This window comes from Ischnura elegans, chromosome 8, assembly GCF_921293095.1.
Source record: "Ischnura elegans chromosome 8, ioIscEleg1.1, whole genome shotgun sequence".
Classification (NCBI taxonomy): domain Eukaryota; kingdom Metazoa; phylum Arthropoda; class Insecta; order Odonata; family Coenagrionidae; genus Ischnura; species Ischnura elegans.
This window is the reverse complement of record NC_060253.1, coordinates 55092166-55116507: the sequence shown is the minus strand read 5'-3', so window position 1 is coordinate 55116507 and position 24342 is coordinate 55092166. Positions and strand designations below refer to the sequence as shown.

The 24342-nt window shown below is 38.8% G+C and overlaps 1 protein-coding gene across 3 annotated transcripts in view; it reads left to right on the top strand.

Moving 5' to 3' along the window:
* The first annotated feature begins 1472 nt into the window (after positions 1–1472).
* Positions 1473–24342, top strand: part of LOC124163515 (condensin complex subunit 2-like) — a 28837-nt gene continuing 5967 nt past the window's right edge. For 2 of the 3 annotated variants that reach the window (XM_046540476.1, XM_046540475.1), the window contains exons 1-11: positions 1473–1526; positions 5630–5759; positions 10293–10451; positions 10528–10620; positions 12477–12668; positions 15555–15819; positions 18500–18706; positions 20185–20361; positions 21180–21375; positions 21505–21628; positions 22431–22562. In XM_046540476.1, the coding sequence (XP_046396432.1) occupies positions 5658–5759; positions 10293–10451; positions 10528–10620; positions 12477–12668; positions 15555–15819; positions 18500–18706; positions 20185–20361; positions 21180–21375; positions 21505–21628; positions 22431–22562 (1647 nt within the window). In that variant the 5' untranslated portion in view covers positions 1473–1526; positions 5630–5657. The remainder of the gene's footprint in view (positions 1527–5629; positions 5760–10292; positions 10452–10527; positions 10621–12476; positions 12669–15554; positions 15820–18499; positions 18707–20184; positions 20362–21179; positions 21376–21504; positions 21629–22430; positions 22563–24342) is intronic. The other variant, XM_046540477.1, reaches the window with a different exon arrangement.

Below are 24342 nucleotides of genomic sequence, written 5' to 3'. Positions count from 1 at the left end.
TCTGTGCAGGGGCGGTCTGGGGTACTTGGGGGCCCTCGGCTTATAGTCATCATAGCGCCCTCCTTACCAAGGAATGCGGGGGTCCTCCCTTGGAAAATTTTTGGAAATTGCATGCCAGGAGATGGATATTGACGCTATTCTTGATCTTAAAAACTAGATAAAAATTAATTTAAAACATCTACAATATTTTATTATTAAAATTTTGATAATAAAGGAAAATAATATTTTTTCAAGAAAATAATATTTTTAAACTAATAAAGAGCTGTTACAGTTTCCGTACAATGTTGGTTTCATTCACCTTTTCCAAGCATTCATCTGACCTACAACTTGAACAACCATGGCTTGCCCTCCCCTAGTTTTGATCCTGGGTACGCCCTTGAAACAGCTCTGAAATCTAAAAAACTTCTCAAGTAACCTTTTCGAATAACGCTTTCAAAAAAGTATTAAGTTTTCTTTTATCTTCGGACAACTTTATTTTAGCATTTATATATATTTTTAATAATATTATTTTTTACACCAATTATGTTGTAAATAAAGCAACTAATTAAAACGCAAAATTTTATGATAAATATTGTTTCTTAATCTCTACTTTAAAGCTCGTTTGCATTGCAACTTTGCTTTCATTTATTATATGTAACTGTATTTATAAATGATCCACTGAAATTTTGCCTGCACTTATATCATAAAGATTTTTTGCCTATTTTTAATAAGATCACTGGCGCAGCGAGGGGGGGTTTGGGATAAACCCCCCCCCCCAGAACTCAGAGAAATTTTAAGCTTAATCCATTTTACTTAATTGGATTGATATTACTGATAGAATAGTGTAAGGATTAATAAAATAATAAAAATTAATAAACTCAGACAGTCGTAAAACTCACCATTTTGAACCATTTATCTTAAAATTCCGCAATTTATTAATCTCGCACCTACAGCTTATCTTGGTGGGTATTCCATACCCCCACACACCCCGGTATTAGTCGCACCTAAACCCCCCCCCAGCCTTAATTCCTAGCTGCTCCCCTGAATAAGATAGAATACATTTCTGTTGTTAAATTAAAAAATAAACTTATTCTGTGTTTAACTACCTTGTGTCATTACCAAGTTCGCATCCATGACGTAAATAATAACCATATATTTTCAGAATAATTTAATCGTATTTTCCCAGGTCGTGGGATGACTTTTCCTGGGCCAAGGTAATGCGCGTTTTTTATTAGGTTCACCTTTCATATAAGCTTCACGTTAGACGTGAGAGTTGTGGGGGCCCCCTAAGCTCGGGGGACTCGATGATTGCAGACCAGACAGCTGGCTGGCTGGGCCAGACCGCTTTCGCACCATCCGAGGGTGAAATGCCGCTACCATGGGATCCCATTAAAATGCCGCCATCAGTTGCGACTGCTCGCCTCCTATTGGATTTTCTGGAGTACTATTCCATTCCCGTGGAAGGTGTTCGTCATCTCAAAACTCTGTGTACACTTCAATCCGGATCTAGAAGCCATATAGACGAGTATTGGGGAGAATATTAAGAGGTAATCAGTCATTTTTTTATTTATTCTTCATTATGCAGCCATTTTATCTTGATATGCGCTATATATTCTAAACAACTTTTATTAACAACAACAATTAACTTCGCGTTACTGAGTTTTAAAGCTAAATAAGTGCGTATGTTCTTTCACAACAACTTAAAACGGCGTAATACGACAAGTTTGACTCCCTGTAGAGGTCGATGAAGGTAGATATGGTACTTCCCCGGCGAATAGACTTCGTTACGAATTTTCGGGATCGCCACCGGGTCAGGAACAGCATTTCCGCCGACGTTTCGATGTCCGACTCAGCCATCTGCCTCAGGGCTATGGATTGAAATAACTGACGTTCGGGTTCAAATTCCGGCGGTGGTGGTGGAAAATTTACAGAGACTGCCTGATTCCTGCTTGATTAAGTGTTAGGTACCGTTGTGATGCTGCTTTTGGAGTGTACATTAAAGTAAAAAAAAGCTAATGCTAACGCTGACAGTCTTGCGCAATTTTCATAAGGTTACACCTAACGTCTAATCACGTTTTCTTCAAATTAAGCTGTCACACTCCATTCTGGAGTGATGTCAGATAGTGGGGTGGTTAAATCCTTAGACTGAGGGAACGTTTACTAATGTTTTGTACGCTGACTGTGGGAAAAACATTTTTAAACGCGTGACCAGTGGCGCAGCGAGGGGTTTTTGGGGGTTAAAACCCCCCCAGAGCTCAGAGAAATTTTTAAATTTAATCCATTTGACTTAATGGATTAGTATTACTTATATAAAAGTTTTAGGATTAATCAAATATCCCTCAGAAAGCCGTAAAACTCGCCATTTGTAACTATTAATCTTAAAAATTTTCTGGAGGAGGGCCCCCACAACTCCCACTTACCCTGGCGGGTATGCAATACCCCAACACCCCAAAGTATTAGTTGCTCCTAAAACCCCCCCTAGCCTTAATTTTTGGCTGCGCCCATGCGCGTGACCATTGCTCAAGTACCTACTTCAGTTTCCCAAAATTTTTACTGCTACCCAGGTGGAGCCGAAATTCACTTTCCCTCACTGTAGGGATCACAAATGCGGCTGAACTCTCCCTGGCCATCCCAGAAAAACAGAATGTTTAAAAACATAACGAATAATAACAAGCTCCATGGCATCAAGGACGCAATAGCAGCGTGGTCCTCCTCTTCCCGTAGCAACTGGAGAGAGGAGGTTGCACTCACACGGTTGAGGGTAGGGCACAGCCCCCTGACCCATGCGTATCTCTTTACTGAAGAGAAAGAACCACCCCAATGTGATGATTGTAGGTGCCCGTTAAATATTAGACATATCATGATAGATTGTGTTAAGTACCACGACGCGTGAAGACTGATTAATCTAGGGGGAGACCTAGAAGCCCTTTTAGGAGACCACCCTACCAGGGACGCAGCTAGGAATTAAGGTTAGGGGGGGTTTCAGGCGCAACTAATACTGGGGTGTCTGGGGGTATGGCATACCTGCCAGGGTAAGCGAGAGGTGCGAAGGTGCTCCGCCAGAAAAAAATTAAGATAAATGGTTTAAAATGGCGAGTTTTACGGTCTTCTGAGGGAATTTTTATTAATCATTGCACTATTCTATAAGTAATATTAATTCAAATAAATAAAATAGATTTAACTTAAAAAATTGTTCGAGCTCTGGGGGGGGTTTTATCCCCCAAAACCCCCCCTCACTGCGCCACTGCACCCTACCAACTTAAATTATACATTTCAGTTCCTCAAAGAAATAAATATTTTCAATAAACTCTAATTATGCTCACTCTATATACGAAGATATGCAGTGGCTCTCTTTCTGCATAAATTTTGGAATTAAATGGCAGAGTAGTGGTGCGGAATGACCTAGCCGTCAATGCATCCTAAATGTAAATACTACTACTAACATAACTGCAGTCTTAGGGTTTACATGCCAAATGTATGCATTTTGCCAAAAAAAAACAGTTTGTGTCTCGTACAAAGTAGCACGCTATTAGTTTCTCTCTGATCACAAGCGGTGGACCTAGCTACGAATTGTGGGCTGTTTAGTGTGGTGCTCAGTAGTGGATGTATACGGGGGGCACAGCGGATGCTTGCCTCCCCCCCCCTTGCAGGGCAACCCGCTCTGCCGAATGTTAAAGAACCATAATTGTAACTTTTTTATATCATAAGAGAGCATTGTCTAGTACATGCATCCAACGATCTGTGAATTTTTCTCTTTTATAGAAAAATTTTCCAAAATTGTTGGCGCAATAAATTATGGTCTCGCTAGTAGTGGGCCCTGGCCTATCCCATAATGTCAAAGGTATTCTCTAACCAACCCTGCCATTCCTATCCCTACCCTGGAGGAGTCGACGAGCTCCTATCCCAGCGGTGCCTCCATCCTTTTTCCTTCCCAGTCCAATCCCCTCCCCGGGAGCAATTCCTAAATGAATGAACAAGCATTCATGGGCCTCTCCCTAATCCTTTCCATCGCATTCTCCAAGTGCACCACCCAATGACACATCTCACCCTCCAAAGGCATATTTAGGGGAGGGTCATGGAGGCACGTGACTCCCCCGCCCAGATGCTTATTAAAATAGACAAGATTTTGAATACGGTCTGCATTATGTTTGTTTTGTGTTTTGCATTACTGAGCCTCTTTCATTTAATTTCATTCTAATAACTTTCATGTTAAAGTAAAGAGAATATTTTGTACAATAATTGCTGTATTTTGTTGTTTTTAATCTCAAATATGAGAAGAACGTTCGGCTGTCAGACCCTTGTGCCCTCCCCAGAAAAAATCCTGAATCCACCCTTCAGGGACGCAGCTAGGAATTAAGGCTTGGGGGGGTTTTAGGAACTCTGGGGGGTTTGAGGGTGTGAAATCCCTGTCAAGGTAAGCAGGAGATGTGGGGGCCCTCCCCTAGAAAAATTTCCAGATAAATGGCTCAAAATGGTGAGTTTTACGACTTTCTGGGGGATATTTTATAAATCCTTACACTATTCCATAAGTAATATTAATCCAATTGAGTTAAATGGATTAAGCTTAAAAATTTCTCTGGGCTCGGGGGGGGGGGGGGGGTTATCCCTCAAAACCCCCCTCGTTGCACCACTGCCGCCCTTGTCACCCACCTTACTCAATCTTCCCCTTCCACTTCCCACCCCCATTCATCTAAATATGTAGTATATATACAACACGAGAATTTGATATATTCACAGTGTGCTTAAGAATGATGTAACTGTCGAAACAAGTCGATCATTACTCAATTACCCAGGGATGAAGTTTGCCGTGAAAATATGTTTGGTTTAGCCAGGATTCGAACCTGGATCTCCTGATTGCTGGTTGGGCATGTACACCACCAAACCATCTTCTCAGAGCGAACTTTGGGTTAGGTTTTTCCAAACAAGGTGTTGTCGTCACAAGTCCATGCTGTGGCATATGCGACGAAGGTCATACTTACTAAACCACGATCAAAGAAAATATCCTATTATGTTGCTATTGAGCAACAACTAATTGGAAAGCACTGCATGAAACAAGTGACTGTATACCTAGTCACTCACTCAAATCAAATATATGCATTCTACATGCAAGGTGTCAAGGTAAGTATATCAAGGATGGCATCACCAAGATGTCTTTAGCTTCTCATTTTGCTAAATTGTCACAGCCACAAAATGAAGAAAAATTGCTAATTTTTAGTAGCACAGGATGGAAGAGTGGTGTCACCCACCCATGGGTTGAACCAAAGTAAATGTATGGAGGTATTTTTATAAGTGAGAAAAGCTGTTAAAACTGAAAAATAAAATAAAATAGCATTAAAATTGAAAAATATCTCCCCATGAGAATAAATCACTTGTATAGACAATAAATACCTGATGAACGAATCACTCTATAGAGTAGATGAGTTCATCAAATATTGTAAAGAAAGCTACAAACAAGTGTGACAATGAAATAGGAATGAAAACATGTGATAATAATTGTGAATTATTTCAATTATCTAATTTTGTGCAGCGTATGTATTTTTGTAATGTTATGCTGTACCATATAAAGTAATATGTACCTATGAAAAGTCTATGGCAGAACTTTTTTTTACAATTTTCTTGGCAAATAAAATTTTAAGTACTGATATTTCAGGTCCTACAAGGTGTTTGTATGACAAATTATGGCAACCCAACCCCCAAAGAGAATAGAGTCACCCCTGAGAAGAATATCTGTGGGCACTCCTTCTAGTACGTCAGGAGGTTCAACTCCCCAGCTGTTACCCGTAAGTGAAGACTGCTTCAGCCATAATGCTCATACCTCATCAATAAATATGTATGTAGTTCTTGATGCAATATCAAAATACTAAACTATGAGAAATATGGATTAAAAAGTCACAGTCTGCATCAGCATATCCAATAACATTGTTATCATTAAGACCCTTGAATAACAACCCGTAGTTCTTAATTCCTTTCAAACACTCTTTATACCAGTCGAAAGTGCTTTAGTGCATTTGGTCTGCAATTGACCACAAAAACTAATTGATGCCAAAATATCTGGCCTTGTTGCTACACATGTATACATAAAATGAGGTGCTGGATTGAAAAAAATGCTGCTTTTCCACCTGTAGTATGCCACTCAACCTCTTTTTTATGTTAAGCAGATACTTCCCACTATATTTTAGTCTCAATGCATTTCATTTCATCAGCATTATTTTTAAAAATGAAATGAGAAATCCAAGTGGTAGTCAACATTAATTCAGTGGCGGCGCGTGCGTATACGCATGTTAGCAAGTGCACACCCAAAGATGAATGAATTATAAAAGAAAACTATTCCTTTGAAAAGAGAAGGATAAAAATCTTGTCTACATATGCAAGAAACATGAAGCTCCGAACGCTACATCTATATCCTTTTCGAATTCACCGCTCTACAAGTGTGCGCTCCCGTGGCATCGCTCCGGTCGCATTTTCAGTTTATGCGATCGCTTATGGGTGCTCTGGCGGGACGAAGTAAGCGTGGGGGGGGTATGTACAGTTCAAATGGGTGATGGGAGCAGACTCAAAACGATGCGAGTGCGCACGTGCATAATTTTGGTGAGTGACTCCCAGGTAGTGTAGCGGTGTAGCCGCCACCTACACTACCTGCGCCCAAGTCCGTCTGAAACTGAGTCATCTGCGTGGCCGTTTTCTACACTACTTCCTCATAGGGTGTAAGGAAAGGAGAATGAATTTCATCTACCATCACTTGTAAAGGTGTGTTTAGAATAATTACTTTCATGCATGCTAATATTATTTCTGCTCATGCAATTTTAAGGGTAGAATGTACCAGTGATATGTTTTGCTTGCTATGTATTCTATTACGACGAAATATGATGCTCATGGATTAGGATTAACATAATATAATTAAATCATCCTATATCTGCTCTAATGCACACCCTGAATAAATTACCACCAGCCGCCACTGCATTAATTAGATTGAAAAAAGAATAAATTTACGAATGAGTCATAAAATAAGGTTAAGGAAAGGTTTATTGAGATTAGGAGGGGTGCAGTACTAATTTTCAGATTAATTTGTGATATTGAAAGTATCTTACACTCAGGGAAGGCTAATGACCCATCTAACTTAATGTTTAGAACATGCCTGTGCCTGATAGAACAATATTATAATGGACTATATATTCCTACGCTCTGAGAGTCCCACACTCTCCAAATCACCACTCACCTGAATGTCAGGCTCCAGTGGCGTAGCCAGGAATTTCATTCGGGGGGGGGGGGGGGGGGGTTCCAAATACAGGGAAGGGAATTTTTTGAAAACAGGGTACTAAGTGATGGGTTTTAAACTAATTTTAACACTCGTGCGAATTGTGCATTGCAGGTGATTCCCATAAAAGTTATCACTGCGGTTAGTCCCGGTATACTTTAAACTAATTTTAACACTTTTCATAATCGAAAAAACTTAATTTGTTAAAGAAATATTTTGTATATTCAAGATTTTCCAATATTCTGTTTTCTTTTATGAAGGAAAATAATTGTTTTTATATTTGGGGGGGTCCGGACCCCCTGGCTACCCCACTGTCAGGCTCCTGTTGATGACTTTCTCTGGGTAGAATCAGCTCGAAACCATTCCAACACGACGACAGAATTACTACTCTTCCGTTCAAAGCCAACAACAGCGAAAACAATAACTTTCAACAATCACACCCTCGCCCACACGGATGCACAACAAACAACACACCAAGTGCGTGGCAATTACAGCATTGGACTCCCTATGGTGCAGACAATGCCTATGGCTTATGTTACTCTGGTGTGAGTGGCACCCTCACCTATCCAAACCAACTTTGAGCAATGAGTGAGCGTAAGACAAACACAATAAAAAGTGAATTGGGGAAATAAGGATTGATTTTGGCCAGTCTACTGCTTCAATTGAATGGAACTGGTAAGTTGAAAGGTATCCTTCTGTAGTCTTTCCCTCTGTGGTGAAGATTTACCAGAGAAGTTTACGGTATATGTGCCACATTCATAGGCGGATCCAGGTGGGGGGGGGGCACGGGGGCATGTCCCCCCCCCCCCAGACCCTCAAAAATATGCAAGATTTTTAATACGGTCCCATTATCATTGTGTTCGTTTTGTATTACGAGGTATCCTTGTGCCCCTCCCAGAAAAAAATCCTGGATCCGCCCCTGGCCACATTGATAACTCTACTGCACAAACACTAAACAACTGCCCACCGAATCAAACCAGTCATCTAGGAGCCCGACAATACGAATCCGCTCAGGTGGCAGTAGCTGCAGCATAAATGCATTAATATAAATAAAGTTTCCGCATGGATTTTTCTCCCTCAGGGGACGGTACTGCAATTTCAGCGTCGGATCGCATTCAAATTCGGCAGCAAGGGGAGTCCCAATTCCATCTCATAGATGGTTGATGTCTGTGGCCACTTCGGTCTCATTTTCATCGGTTTTCAAAAATGTTCGCAGTGCGGTGATGAGTGCAATGTGATCAGCTTTTTTACCAATATTTTGCATTATCTTGTTTGTAAATGGAGGTTATAGGAAAGAAAAGTTATGAATATGGTAGATTTCATCATCATGCAGGGGCGGATCCAGGATTTCTTTCAGGGGGGGCACAAGCAAGGCTGTATCCAGGATTTTGTCTGGGGGGGGGGCACAAGGATACCTCATAATACAAAACAAACGCAATGATAACAAGACCGTATTAAAAATCTTGCATATTTTTTAAGGGTAGATCTGCCTATGAACGCTCACCTACAAAGCTTGGAGAATAGGGTAGTTTCCTTCATCAAAGAAAACGAAAGGCATTGATTGCGATTCGTTACCCACTCCAGTGTATTCAAAATATACAAATTATTTGGTTTTAGAAATACCGGTTTAGACGAATGGCAATGGTCCATTTTTATCCTCATTTGAAAAGGGCCAGATTGGCGCCCATGCGATGCCACTCCACGTGACGTCACAGGGACCTTGTTTCTATACGAGAAGATAGGAGTTATACATCGTCTGAGGTTACCAATGCATGCATGAGGCGCAGAGCTCAGGGAAACATGTCTTAATAATCACTTATTAAAACTGGCTAAGGTCGGAAAGTTTCCTTCGTTTGATAAGGTATTAATAATCCTTATTTAAGCCAAGCGCTACCAGCCAGCAGGTTACTCAGCAACCCGCTTGCAGCCTGCGTCGTATCAGCGCTAAGCCTCGCCTCAAGGTCACCTCACAGGGGCAAATTTCCCGGCATTCATACTTACGCGTCGCGTTTTCGCGCGCTTGAAAATTTTCACTTTTCATTTAATCGCGAAAAATAGATATATTCATTTAAAAATCTAAAAGCGTGAAATACGTACTCCAGGAGTAATAATCTTTCGATTTAGCTAATAAAACAATGATAGGAAACCACCCTATTAGAGGTGAGCGTTTATTCCCCGGCTACTGCCAACTGAGAGGATTCGTATTGTTTGGCTCCTAGATGAGCGGATTTGATTCACTGGGCAGTTGTTGAGCGTTTGTGCAGTGGAGGTATTGGCATGTATCCATCTTTGCAGATAACAGTTTTGCCTCCATTGTAGATGGCTTCCTCAGGTGGATGAATCGCAGAGAGTTTATATCTACTGTCTTTTATACACATCCACTTGGCATCTTCTCATTGGTATTTGTTCAATAGCCCTTTTACTGCCAGCCCATTTCAGGTGGGATGTATGAAGACTGCTGAGGCTATTTTCCTGGAATCAGCAACATTTCAGATTTAAAAATTTTTCAGCTACTTAATTTTATTTAATACGTCTACATTTTTTTCCCAATTCTTAAGATATATTTATATCCTTAAATAGATTATGGGGGTTAACATAAATCACAGCCGTTGAAAAGGCCACAATCACGAAAAAAAGTGAAATAATTTGGGCCAGTTTTCGCTTAACCCTTTTAGTGCGGCAGGCCGATAAATCGGCTATTGCCGCTCCGGCGTTAAGTGCGGCGGGCCAATACATCGGCTCTTACGTAGTACATTATTTAATTTGCAATAACTCATTTCATTGAAATATTTTATTTTGGTAAACGTAAAAATATTTTGTGAATATTAGGCATTTTTAAAAAACCGCTTATGGATATGTAATAAAATAGCTTTGTATGTATTGTTTTTTTTCCTATTTGCTACATTTTATGAAAAATACCCTTCGCATTTCTTGCTAGTACCCCAGGGAGAAGGATAGCACTAAGAGAGTTTACCAGCGAGGGCCCCTTTATCGGCCCGGTGGCAGTAACAGGGTTAAGCCACTACTGGCAATAATGGTGATGAATTCCAAATTTCAGAATGATGATGAATCTGTAAGACGCCAACGTAGACTCAGCATCATGACTGAGATGCAGATAATGGATTCTCCCAAGGGTTCCCTCAACCCAATAGCTCATTTGAATGCTGTCCAACTGGCAGAGCACTATGAAAACTGCATGAGGCTCTCTTCTAAAAATGTAAGATTCTCTGATGATGAAAAAATTATATCACCTCTTCATATTATTCTATACTCAGAATTTTATTTTTTAACAGAAAATAACATCAAAGAATGCCTTTCAGTTACAACTGATCGATCATATGGCCATGATGTTGAAGAAAAAGGAACCGCAAATGGAAAATTTTCAGGTATTTTTTTTTCAATACGTCTACTGCATTTATCCCACCTCCTCCATTGGTCCAAATCTTTGGGAGGAGAGTAATGGCGAAGCTATATCACACCAGAAATGATGCATTTATAACATATATATAAGTGATTGAAATTGCTGCTGGTATATTTTTTATTTACTGGTACATATTTATTTACATGAATTTGACGGTGAGTATTGACTATTGAGTTGATTTTCATTATTTGGGTCCACAATTACCAGTGGCATCGCCAGGAATTACATTTGGGGGAGGGTCCAAAACCAGGGGGGGAAATTTTTGAAAAACAGGATACATACTTAGTAATGGGTTTTAAACTAATTTTAACAGTTTTCATAATCGAACAAACTTCATTCGTTAAAGAAATATTTTTTAAATTCATGATTTTTCAATATGTTGTTTTCTTTTATGAAGGAAAATGATTGTGGTTTTATATTTTGGGGGGGAGTCCAGACCAAAGGGAACATGAAACACGCAAATACTATACAGAGGAAAAATCATCAGCCTTGACCAAGATTCGCACGCCTATCTCAAGAGTTCACAACAAATAATCTACTACAACAGCTGCCAAGGTATCATGTTCCTTTGCAGATTTTGCTGGCTTTAGAGGACAGGGTGGTTTACTATGCCAGGCATGCAAGGCCACAAGGCAGGATTTTTGTTCAGATAGCATCGCAGTTCCTGGGGCCTAAGACCAATGACAACTATTAAAACTCTACTCTTAAGTTAGAAAATTTCATTCCGGATCCCTCCCCGGGCTACACCACTGACAATTACTGCTTGGATTATTTTTACATTGGTGTGCAGGAGCGTTCCTTATTCGTTCAAAAATTGATCCTTGAAAATGAGGGAAATGCTATATGCAATCAAATAGCATACATAGAACATTTTTCTCAAGAAGTACCTACCAGGGGCACAGCTAGGAGTTAAGGCAAGGGGGGGTTTTAGGCGCAACTAGACCTGGGATGTGTGTTTTACCTGCCGGGATAAGGAGGAGGTGCGGGGGCCCTCCCCCAGAAAATTTTTAAGATAAATGGTTCAAAATGGTGAGTTTTATGATTTTCTGAGGAATATTTTCTTGATCCTTACACTCTTATATAAGTATATTATTCAAATTAAGTGAAATGGATTAGACTTAAAAGTTTCTCTCAGCTCTGGGGGGGGGGGGTTTATCCCCCAAAACCCCCCTAGCTGCGCCAGTGTCATCTACTATCTTATTTATTTACATACATGAATTTGACAGTGAGTATTGACTATTGAGTTCATTTTCATTATTTGGGTGCACAATTACTGCATGGAATTTTTTTTACATTGGTGCAGTGCTATATGAATATAATGAATTTATGGCACACCTTTCAATCACTTCCATATATTTATTATCAATTCATCATCAAATGGAAAGTTTTGATGTGAGATGCTATTGCACTCTGCATCAGCTCCAACTCCAAGTATGTCAGATTTGCGTGGAGCCCTGCATTATAATGTCAATTGTTTTCAATGACAACCCATTAAGATGAGTTAGAATTCAGGCATTCTATGGAGGAGAGATGTGAGCAGAACCGTGCTGGGCCGCCGGTACACCGGGATGTATCCCTCCAGCCGGTAATCCTTGACACCATCCTGTTCTGAAACTGACAAATTTTTCAATCAGAATACCAGCATTGAGCACTCAACTTGATTTCAATGTCGTCTCATTTAACAGCATAATTAACACCGTCTTGAGAAGGGGTGGATCCATAACTTCTTTCTCAGCCTAAGACAGAATGATTCTGTCTCAGGCTATCATCTAAAGTACATAAATATATGTAGCTACTAATGAAGTCTTGGTGTATTTCAAGGTCGCAAGCTGTACACTGGATGCCGTTACAAAAATTTATGCTTGCAGAGTAGATAATGTGTACCATGATGCCTGCAAAATAGCTGCTGCTTTTACAAGTGCTGGTAGGACCAAGAATGAAGATGGACGTGATATGCGCACAATGGAGGAGGAAATTGGAGTAACTGTCACTCAACCTGCAAAGAGAAAAAAGGTTCTTCTATATGCATGCATTGTTTTGAATTCTATCCAAAATCTAACTTTGAGATGGATGGTGGGCAGTGGGGTAGCCAAGAATTTTGTTGGGGGGGCTTCAAAATCAGGGGGAAAATTTTTGGAAATATACGGTACTAAGTGGAAGGTTTTAAACTAACTTTAAAACTTTTCATAATCATAAAAACTTCATTTGTCAAAGAAATTTTTTGTAAATTCATGAATTTTATTATTTTGTTTTCTTTTTTGAAGCAAAGTACTTGTGTTTTTATATTTTCAGGGAGAGGGGGTTCTGGACCCCCCTGGACCTCTCTCCTGGCTACTTCACTGATGGTTGAAGTTTATTGCTTTTACATATATATCTCCTAGCTTTTTTCAGGGAGCCTTATATCATGATAATTTAAAACGATTACCGTGTAGCAATGTAGCCCTATAGGCAAATTACAAGAATCCTTGCTGATGACAATAGTGGACTAATGCTTCAAAATATTAGTGCCCATCAACACCTTCAGTGAGCTAATATCCCGAAAGATTTAAACATCAGTATTCATCATCCAAACCTATAATTTTAAAGTTTCTGAATCAAGTACATTCCTATACTATTCTTAAAACTTAGGATAAGAATACACTCTATGATAAGATATGGTTCCTACTCTAATATCACTATAGAGTGCCCTCAATGATCACTAATTAAAACAAAAATTTCACTTCAAATGGTAAAGCATTTACCAATATGAGTTGAAAAACCTTTAAAAATATGAAAGTAATCTCAGGAATTAATGGTAGACAATAATACCCTGTAGAAGGATATTCAGTCTCCATCATTTTCGTCAGGAAACTTTTCCAGAACTTCTACCCAGTAAAAACTTTGAGCCTTCATATTCTGCAATTAACAACTTCTGAATAATCAATTGTAAAAAAAAGTTTTTCAAATACAGCATTCACCAATGACTAATCTTTTCTCGATTCTCAAAAAATGTGATGAATTGCTGTAATAGATAAGCCTAGATCATTATTTCTCTAGTCTTGGTCAAATGTGTCAAAATTAGTGAAATTTTGGGAGAAATCTGCATCAAGATTTTCAAATGACTTACTTTTCCTCTCCTATATTGGAGACCTTATTAGGGCTAATGACCATGTTGCCTTTATTGAACAAGTTGGTGGTGGGAGCTGGCAGAGAATTTTCTACACATCCTTCTTTTTAGAAATGACTGGAAGCCAAATTCCATGAATCTTCTGTTCGTTGTCTCTATTGAAGTTGTTTCTGTGCTTTTTAATATCAAAGGCCTCCCAGAACATTCTTATTTTGAAATATTTTTCTTTGGTGAGAATTTCTGGGTTTTTTATATCGATGGGGTGGCCTTGTGCAGCATATTTGGCAACCGCTGATTTATCAAATCACTATGTTATGCTCCTTCAATTTAGTTCTTATTGTGTATCCAGTTTATCCACATACACTTGGTAGCATGTGCCATACTTAAACTAGTATCTGCCTCAGCATCCAATTTTTCACTTACTTTGACATTCCCGATGATGTCTCTAATTTGCATTTGTGGCTTAAGGAATTATCTCTCAGGTGCGAAAGTCCTTCCCCATCGCCTTTCTGTGAGCATCTTCCTGGTGCTAGCCTCCTCATACCCTGATGGCATTGTCAGGGACCTCAGGGTCCCAGGGCAATGACCTCAGCTAGGTGGCTGTCGTTCGTGGTGGCACTCGGAACTAAGAGCTCCGCCACACTATTTTTAGGTCTCCTCATTACGAGAAGAGAAGATGGGCCTTTGGGACACATTGTAAATGGAAAACCAATCAACACAAACGGGTAAGTATCTCTTATTGGATCCCACCAACACCCAGCACAAATTAATGGGGTGTTGACTACAATGATCCATGGATTCAACGCTCTCACTGACAAGATTTTAATAAATTTACAAAAATATTTTTGAAGAATGGTTATAAAAGAAAAAAAATAAGGACCATCTCCCAGAAATTAAGACATCAAGACTCAAAACTTGATGAAGAGGAAATCAATGAGCAGAAAAAAGCATTCCTGTCATACAATAAATAAGTAATGGATAAAATATATGGAATATTATAAAGACAACTGATAACAACTACTAATGTTTAAGCCACCCATGCAAATTAGAGACGTCATCTGGAACGTCAAGGGAATAGAAAAATTGGAAACGGAGGGAGTATACCAGTTAAAATGCGGCACATGCAACCAATTGTATGTAGGTGAAACTGGATTCAAAATAAGGGCTAGAACCAAGGAGCACAGTGCATTCATTTGATAGGGCCACCCCAATAAATCAGCAGTCACTGAACATGCCGCACAAGACCACACCATATATATGAGCAACCCGAAAATTCTTTCTAGAGAAAAACATTTCAAAACGAGAATCTCCTGGGAGGCCTTGGCAATAAAAAGCACAGAAAAAAATTCAATAGAAAAGAAAATGAGCAAAACTTGGCCTCCAGTTATTTCTCAAAAGAAAGACTCCCAGATAATTCTCTTACAGCACCCACCTTCCATAAATTTATGCTTAATAAAGGCAACAGTCATTAGCCCTGATGAGGTCTCCAGGGTAGGAGAAGAAATGTTGCCCATTTGAAAGTCTTGATGTAGGTTACCCCAAAAGCCATTACATAGTATTGACAAATGTGGACCTCAAAAGTGTTAATAATCAGAACAAATATGTACATACCCCTATGAAAAAATTGTATTAACCTGTATAAAATTTGTATACATTCTTATACAACTGTCATGACAATGTATAAGAGTGCATACAAATTTTATACAGGTTTATACAATTTTTTCATAGGAGTAGTGACAAAGCAAAAATATTCATCCTTGTTAATGCCAGTGACCATTCCATGTAACTTTCAGACAAAGGGCAAATCCTCAATTTTAAAAAACCTGGATAGAATAACCCTGAAGGAAACAGAGCTAAGAAAAGTGGATCCGTACATTAGATGGAAGACACTTAAATCTGGAGAGGGGGAGTGTGGAGGATTCCTTCTTCAACGACTTAGTGCCCGCACTGAATCCGAAGAATATGATATAACACCAGATGCATCCTGGTGGCGGGAACGTCAGCCACAGGACCGGAAACCTCTTGAATTTGTGAATATTCCCACTCCAAATTTCAGAGGTATGTAACCTTTGTAAGACCAAAGCGCTCACTTACCAATTCAGAGGTCTACAAACTACAAGGTGGAGTGCAAAAGTAATGCTACACATTTTTTCCTGAAACAGGGATTGTTTGATGCAACATTCAAATAGACCATGTTATTCCCCAATTACAAAACACAACATATATTTCAGCAGAATCTCCATTCAATGCTACGGATTGATACCACCTTGATGGAGGCCTGTATGTCAGCACAGCAGGGGTGCTGCTAGGAATTAAGGCTGGGGGGTGGGTTTAGATGCTAGGGCTAGGGTTTAGATGCAATTAATACCGGGGGTGTCTTGGGGTATGGAATATCCACCAGGATAAGCGTGAGGTGCGAGATTAATAAATTGCGGAATTTATAGATAAATGGTTCAAAATGGTGATTTTTAAGGCTTTTCTGAGGTATATTTTATTAATCCTTACACTATTCTATAAGTAATATAAATCCAATTAAGTAAAATGGATTAAACTTAAAAATTTCATGCTCTGGGGGGGGGGTTTATCCCCCAAAACCCCCCCCACTGTGCCACTGAAGCATAGTACCATTCCACTGGTCGATGTCGGAGCCAACGTCGTACTGCATCGATAACATCTTCCTCATCCCTGTAGCGGCTATAATTTAAAGTGCATTTCCCAACAACTTACCATGCTTTTTTCCATTTCCAGACCATTTCCACTGCAAACATGATGCAAGTGCCCAGTGGCGGCACGTTCATATACACATATTAGTAACTGCATACCCAAAGATGAATGAATTATAAAAGAAAATTATGTACATATTCCTTTGCAAAGAGAAAGATAAAAATCCTGTCCACACAGAGATGGGATAAAAAGCTACAAACGATACTGCTATCTCCTTGGCAAAATCACCGCTCTACATGAGTGCGATCCCATGGCATTGTGCCGGCCACATATTCAGTCTATGTGATCGCTTGAGGGTGCTCGGGCGGGATGAGGTAAGCAGGGATGCTCAAATGGATGCTGGGAGCAGACTCAACACAACAATGCGAGTGTGCATGTGCATATTTGGTGATTAACTTGCAGGTAGTGTAGCAGTGCAGGGGCCCAGCTAGGAATTAAGGCTGGGGGGGGGGGGGGTTTAGGTGCAACTAATACCGGAGTGTGTGGGGGTATGGAATATCCACCAGGATAAGCGGTATGTGCGAGATTAATAAATTGCAGAATTTTAAGATAAATGGTTAAAAATGGTGAGTTTTATGGCTTCCTGAGGGATATTTTATTAATCCATACACTATTATATTGTGCATCAATCCAATTAAGTAAAATGGATTAAACTTAAAAATTTCTCTGAGCTCTGGGGGGGGGGGGGGGGGGGTTTATCCCCCAAAACTTTGCTGCTACACTGTAGCGGTGTAGCTGCCACGTACACTACCTGCTTGCTCAGGCTCCTAATCCATCAATGCATTCAGTGCCATTTAGCAGCATTCGTTTGAACTTCATACCCTTTTTCATCATTGTATATCTTCTCTAATGCACACCCTGGACCACCAGCCACCACTGCAAGCACCTATAAATATTTGAGATACCTACCCAGGTTTTCCTGCAAAAGAAACTCAATCAGTATCCATTGTTCGGAATGCACTTCCAATAAAGACGCCATTTTTACAGCTCTGTATAGCGCGGTCACGTATCAGAAGTCAATGCAACTATACGAGAAGAAGCAAGAATGTTTGAAAATGTTCCACAAGCAATGGCAAGTTTTTTTCAACTTGAATTGTCGGTGAAAAAAAATGAGTACCAATTCTTATAAAACTCACCTCATATAAACTGAAACAAATCACTTTATATTTTGTGCTGAAAGATATGTATCAAAACTGAATGTTAACTTACTAGGGGACAGTGGCTAGGTTAGGTAATGAAAATTTAAATGAAGGAAAACCCATTAAATTTTGTATTTAAAATAAATATGAAATAAAAAATCAGCAGTATGAGAGTGCTGGTATTTGGACTAGACTTACTACATATTATAGCTCTAAGCAATGGACATTAGAGTGCTAAAACACTACAAATGTTCTCAATTCCTCATTAGGAGGAGCATATTCTTGATCCCTAGCAATCCAGCTGTCTTCTTATATCCATCATAAAATTCCCATTGATTTTCATTTTAGTCAGGAGCCTTTAAGTGGACTCCTTTGAGTAGATGCAATAAATATGCCACTCAATTTAATTATAATTTGTTAATTCTAGCAACACATATCTCAAAATTTGGCTGGTTTGAGACAGGTATCTTAAACAAAGTGTAATAACATTTAATAAATAAAATTCAAGCAAAAAACTACTTTTTGTTCGCAAACTTATGCTTCTTTTTCAGTTTTATGAATTTTTGGTTTTTAATTTCACTGGACAATGAAAAATATAAATTGTTTCTTTTGCTCTCCTGAAAAGTTGCTATTTTTGAGATATGTGTTGTTAGAACGTAGCCATCGATATGGTGTTCCAAGATCGACCTTTTAAAATTTGAGGTGCATACTTGGAGTAACAGTGATTACATTGATGTAATTTTCATTTTTTAAGTTCCTTTTTATGCATTAGCTTTGAAATTTTTACTTCATATGTGGTAATTTCAATGTAATTCTCATCAATTGTGCATTTATAAATGTATATTTTCAATGGGTTCAATTACTGCTTTTTCTAGCAATAAGCTCTGCGGAAATATCGCCCTCAACATCATCCTTCACTTTCGTTGGATGGAAGCCTGAATTGAAAAACGACTTGCCATGTAGCAGCAAGTCAGAGAACTTTGATGCTTGCGAAGTATGGGAGAGAGATCCTCAGCATGCTTATGACATGAATGCTGTTCCTGAACAGGTGCAATTGAATGAGAGTGATGATATGGATGAAGGTAAGTTTTCTTTCATATATATATCTGTTGAATTTAACGCCTCTTATAAAAATCAACTTCTTGATTACTGCGCCAATTGCAGGGAATCGTAAGGAACGCTTGAAACAACAACTGCACACGTCAGATTTATCACCACAAAACTGAACTGCATTTAATACACTGACGCCACCGCATGGAGGCGCCACAAACACCGCTTACAGATACATCCACAAGGGGGCAGCACATATAGATACAAAATAGCAGCCAAATTCAAAAATACATATTGAATCTTGTACAATCTTAACAATATCTAGGGTTAGGGGTCAAAATTTTCATTTAATCCTTTCACTGCTGTGAATGTATCTCCTAGACGGCACAGAATCCTCCGTATCTAATTCGTATGCAGATAGTATCCATTGACTACCGCTCCGTCGCTTTTCGTCAATGGATACTATCTGCATACGAATTAGATACGGAGGATTCTGTGCTGTCTGGGCTGGTACGTTCGCACAGTAGGCTGCTGTGAACGTACTTTTTCTTCCTCCCTGCCATGAACTTTTGCCGAAGCACTTCGAAGGGTCCCTAATCCAGGACCCTTTCCTCGACGAGCTCATCCTTGCTGGCCCCTCTGAGCATCTACATCTACATCTACATAATACCCTGCGAGCCACCTCTAGGGTGTTTGGCAGGGGGTGATCAATCACCAGCATGCAGCATGCATTTGGACTCCCACATGCACACCACACCGTCCAAAAAACGTCCCGTATAATAACAAACTATATTACTATATGCTGTTAGAAATAGAATAGAAATTCAGAAACATGCTTTAAGTTTTACATAGGTTAGTAGGCTACACTACAAGTCATGCAATCTATTTACGAGATCTATTGCTGCCGTTATAATCTCTTATTGATCGAGGAAAAAATGACATTCGGAATCTGTCTGTTCTGCAATCTATCTCTCTTATTTTATTTATATGATCTGATCTTTCGTAGTACGTTGGCATGGGGCCTCCCTCCCCAAAAGTGACCGCTCTGACTGCATTTTGAAAATCTATCAATCAATGCGATCATCAAAAAATGATTGTTTGCATCGCACTCCTGCCAATCAGGCAATCAAGTATGTCTTTGAACCATTTTTCTGTGATGAGAAATAATGATTTTTGTTAACTTTGCTAAAATGGCCTATGTCCGGTGGTCCGCAGCCACGTTTTTAGTAAAGTCATTAAAATTGTTATTTTTCATCGCAGAAACACGGTTTCACAGTCATCTCAAGGGTCTTACTTAATAAAGTGGACCTTAAGTAGCATCTGTGAAATGGAGAAAGCAGACCTCAACCCAATGATAGTATACTTCAGCCTAATGTGCCATTTGTGAATCTGCCCTCAGAGGACACATTTGATATTTAATATGTACATATACATATATGTATAGATGAATAATAATGAAATGTGAAATGCTAAAATGTAAAAAAATTAACATGCTGACTTCACTTTCCAGCTGCCACTGATGATTTAGAGGCAGAGGAAAAAATCCCATATGGAAGGAAAAAAACTTCATGGGAATGGTTGAGGGAATCACTATCTATTGAGCCACAGGAGTACTCCTACTTCAAAAAAGCTGCTCTAGTTGGATGGTCTGGGCCAAACCACTGGAAAGTTGATTCTATTTTAAGAAGTACGTAAGTGTATGCAAATAATCAAAACACTAGTCCATGAATATAAGGCTATCTCATATTTATTCTGCCTTCCTCATCTTGTGAAAACTCCATGAGTGCAAGTGTATTGTAGCACTGGTAGCGGTGAACGGTCTGTGAGACGAGAGATTTTTTTAATTTTTCATGGTTAATGTTTATAAATAACTTTATTTATGCATTACCTATTTCTAACAAAGGCGTTTAGTTGATTTATTTAAGCTTAATGATTATTTTTTTGCATGCAATGTTTATATTATTTTTAAATTTGAAAAACACAACTTTAATCAAAGTTTCGAGTGAAAGGACAAAATTTAATGTCTTTCCACATAAACTATTTCTGAAGGAATAATTGTGTGATTCATAAAGTGAAATCTCATGCATAAATCTCTTATTTTCCATCACCATAAGCCATATGTTCAAGTATACTACTTGGCAATAATACTCTGGGCAATATATACTCTTCTATATAGGGGAAAAATGGAAACATTTGTTTTATTACATCTGTACATAATAATAAAAGGTTCATACAAAAACACTTTGCCAAGATAATCATTTTGAATATAGCTGCCTTGTCTTGAGTTATATCGCCTTTACTTGTAATTAGGATTTGAAGCACATCGCTAACCTTTCAGTCATGAGGTTCTTCAGAGCTTAAATTTCTTGATAAACTCTTTACTAAGTAAGTTGGTGAATTCAAAGCTTTGAATTTATCACCCAAATTTTTGGCATAAACTCAGAAATAACTGCATCCAAAAACACAGGGAGCATGTTAAATAGTCATTTTATTTTGTCCATCAAGAAAAGGCAGGTGGCAAAGTTGCAATGAAAAGAAAGGCAGCAGAAAAAACATTCCTTGTGTATGACGAGGTGAATGAAGATGATTTCATAGTTCTTAAGAGAAGTATCTGCCTGAAAGCATCTTCAGTTGAGAAATGGAACGATAAAAAAAACACACTTCCACCAGATTTGAATATATACCCTTCAGCTCTTTTAAGGTAAGAGATTTTACAATATTATTTCATTTTACTTTCAAGTTCTTCACTAGTTGCAACAAATGCAAATTCAAGGTTTTGTGAAAAATCATACATATTTTGATGACAGAAAATATCTTTTTTTTCTTACAGGTCATTCTTGAAACCAAAAATATCACTGGAAACTAAAGATACCAGTGCTGTGAATGTGGATGGTATTGACCCATTCAATTTCGATAACACTAATGATCGGGAAAACTATTGCTCTAATGAGGTGGTGAGTAGCTAAGTTTTAGTGTACCTACTGCCTCATTCTGCCCTACTGGCATGAGTGGTGTAGCCAGAAATTTCGTTCGGGAGGTCCAAAATCAGAGGGAAAATTTTTGAAAAATATGGTCATAAGTAGAGATGTTTTAAACTAATTATTACACTTTTCATATTCGAAAAAACTTCATTTTTCAAAGAAATCATATGCGAATTCATGACTTTTCAATATTTTTTTAATGAAAGGAAATAATAGTGGTTTTATATTTTTTGGGGGGGTATTCCAGACTCCCCCGACTCTCTCCCTGGCTATGTCACTTACTGACATTGTGTTATTATTCAAATAATAAAATTCAAACAAATATGAGTAAATCTATTTATTTTTATAAGATGCTGAAAAGGCTAGTGATCAAGTTGCAGTTGTCAAAATATTGGCAAGGATTCATTTATAGGAATGTTTTACTTGTAACATTTTTTTAATGTAAAATACTATGTGCATATATTCATTGGCGGATTCAAGATTGGGATAAGGTGGAGGCCTAAATAGGAGTTAACCTCCTTGCAGTAGTGGGGGTCGGAGTACAGTTACCACCTCATCTAGCATAAGATGAATACCCAAGTACAGTTATAGCCCCCCTTAGCCCCTTTCTGGATCTGCCGCTGGAAATTGTAAGTGAAGATATAAAGCAGAAAATAATATTTTTAGCCATTGATATAGTGGTACACAACACTAATTGTATAAAAAATAGAACCTACTGCATTAAATCCCTGCACTTGGATGGCATGTGAATATGGAAAATATTGTTTTTTTCCAGATTAATGAATATGAAAGTGAAAGTGATGACAATGAATGTGAAATTCAAGAATTGAGCTTTTTACCACTTCCAGATGCCCATGAACTAGCCACAGCAGAGTCAGGATATGAATTAGTTGCTGCTCCAAATAAGGTATATTTTGATTTGAAATACGCAATGGTAATGGTTCTTATATATGTATAGTAGGCCACATCAATGGTATAAATTATGCATTTTATGTAACATAAAAGGTGCATATATGTACGAGGTATAATGTCCTCATATATTCCGTACACTATATGCAAACATTATGACATTCCATTCAGTGCATATATTCCACGTCTTATGCGCATAAATCGCAATTTATGAAGAAGACATTATACACATTTATATGCATGTTTTATATACATAATCATTACCTCCACCTCCACTGACCTCCACTGACCTCCACTGCAAAAACACTCAACAATCACCCACGGCATCAAATCTGCTCATCAAGTAGCCCAATAATACGAATCTGCTCAGCTGGCAGTGTCTAGTATCAATCTCCTATTCTCCAAGCTTGGAGGTGAGCGTTTATGCTCCGGACACTGCCAGCTGAGCGGATTCATATTGTTGGGCTACTACTAGATGAGCGGATTTGATTTGGTGGGCGATTGTTGAGCATTTTTGCAGGCATTGGTTGAAACAAAAAATGCAGTTAAACATTTGCAGGCGAAATGTATTGCCTTGGGAATGCAGAAACAGTGAAACAGCCGGGGCGTGCATATACGCATGTTAGCCACTGCACACCCAAAGATAATGAAAAGATAAAAATCCTGTCCACACAGAGATGGGATTTGAAGCTCCAAACGCTACTGCTATCTCCTTGGTGAATTCACCAATCTACAAGTGTGCGATCCTGTATTCGGTCTACGCGATCGCTTGTGGGTGCTCAGGGGAGAGGGGGGGAGGCATGCCATGTTCAAATGGGCGCTTGGAACAGACTCAACACGATGCGAGTGCACATGCGCATATTTGCTGAGTAACTCGCAGGTAATGTAGCGGTGTAGCTGCCACCTACACTACCTGCGCTCAGGATCCTAGTCCATCTATGCATTCAGTGCCATTCAGCAGCATTCATTTGAGCTTCATGCCCTTTTTCATCTTCGTATATCTTTCCTAATACACACCCTGTATATAGAACCACCAGCCGCCACTTCACAGAAATAACATAATTTAAAGAATAATGCAAGTGCATAAAATGAATTCCTCGGATAAAAATAAAATTTACGGGGAAAGTTGTTAAAATAATGTTGGATGGCAGACTTTTTTTACGGGAAAATTATAAACAATTGTTGAAAAAAAAAGTAGCCGCGATGAAGATTCAATCCCTGCCCCTCTGGCATTGTAATCCTGTACCGCAGTAGAGTCTGTGAAATTAAAATTAAGAGGACAGTACAATATCTTTGAGCAGCATTTTAACCCTATGTTTTTGCAAATTTAAATAATTTGCTTTTTTTGGTCTTTTTACCAGCCTTTATATCAACTCACCAACCTGTCTGTTTGTTTGTCTGTTTGTCTGGTACAAATCTTGTAACTCAAATTTGACTCACTTCCTGTGAAGCAAAAACGCTGAAATTTTGCACACTTCTTCATTTCCGATGACAATACATGAAAATATAACTTTTTCTCTCCAACCCCCCTTTAACCACCCCCCAGTCAACCTATAGCCCCCCTATACGTCACTTTTGGTTTTTCGGGGTTACTGAGTTTTTTTGCTTTGTGTCATATATAAACGTTGCTCATCCCCTGTAATCTAAATATAAAGGCTGGTTTTTTAAAAAATTTTTTTTATAAGAGCTTATTACATTGTTTATTCAGCAACAAACTGTACAACTGATGTCATTCTCTTATTTCATATTGTTTTCTGACAATTTCTTAAGTATTTGAA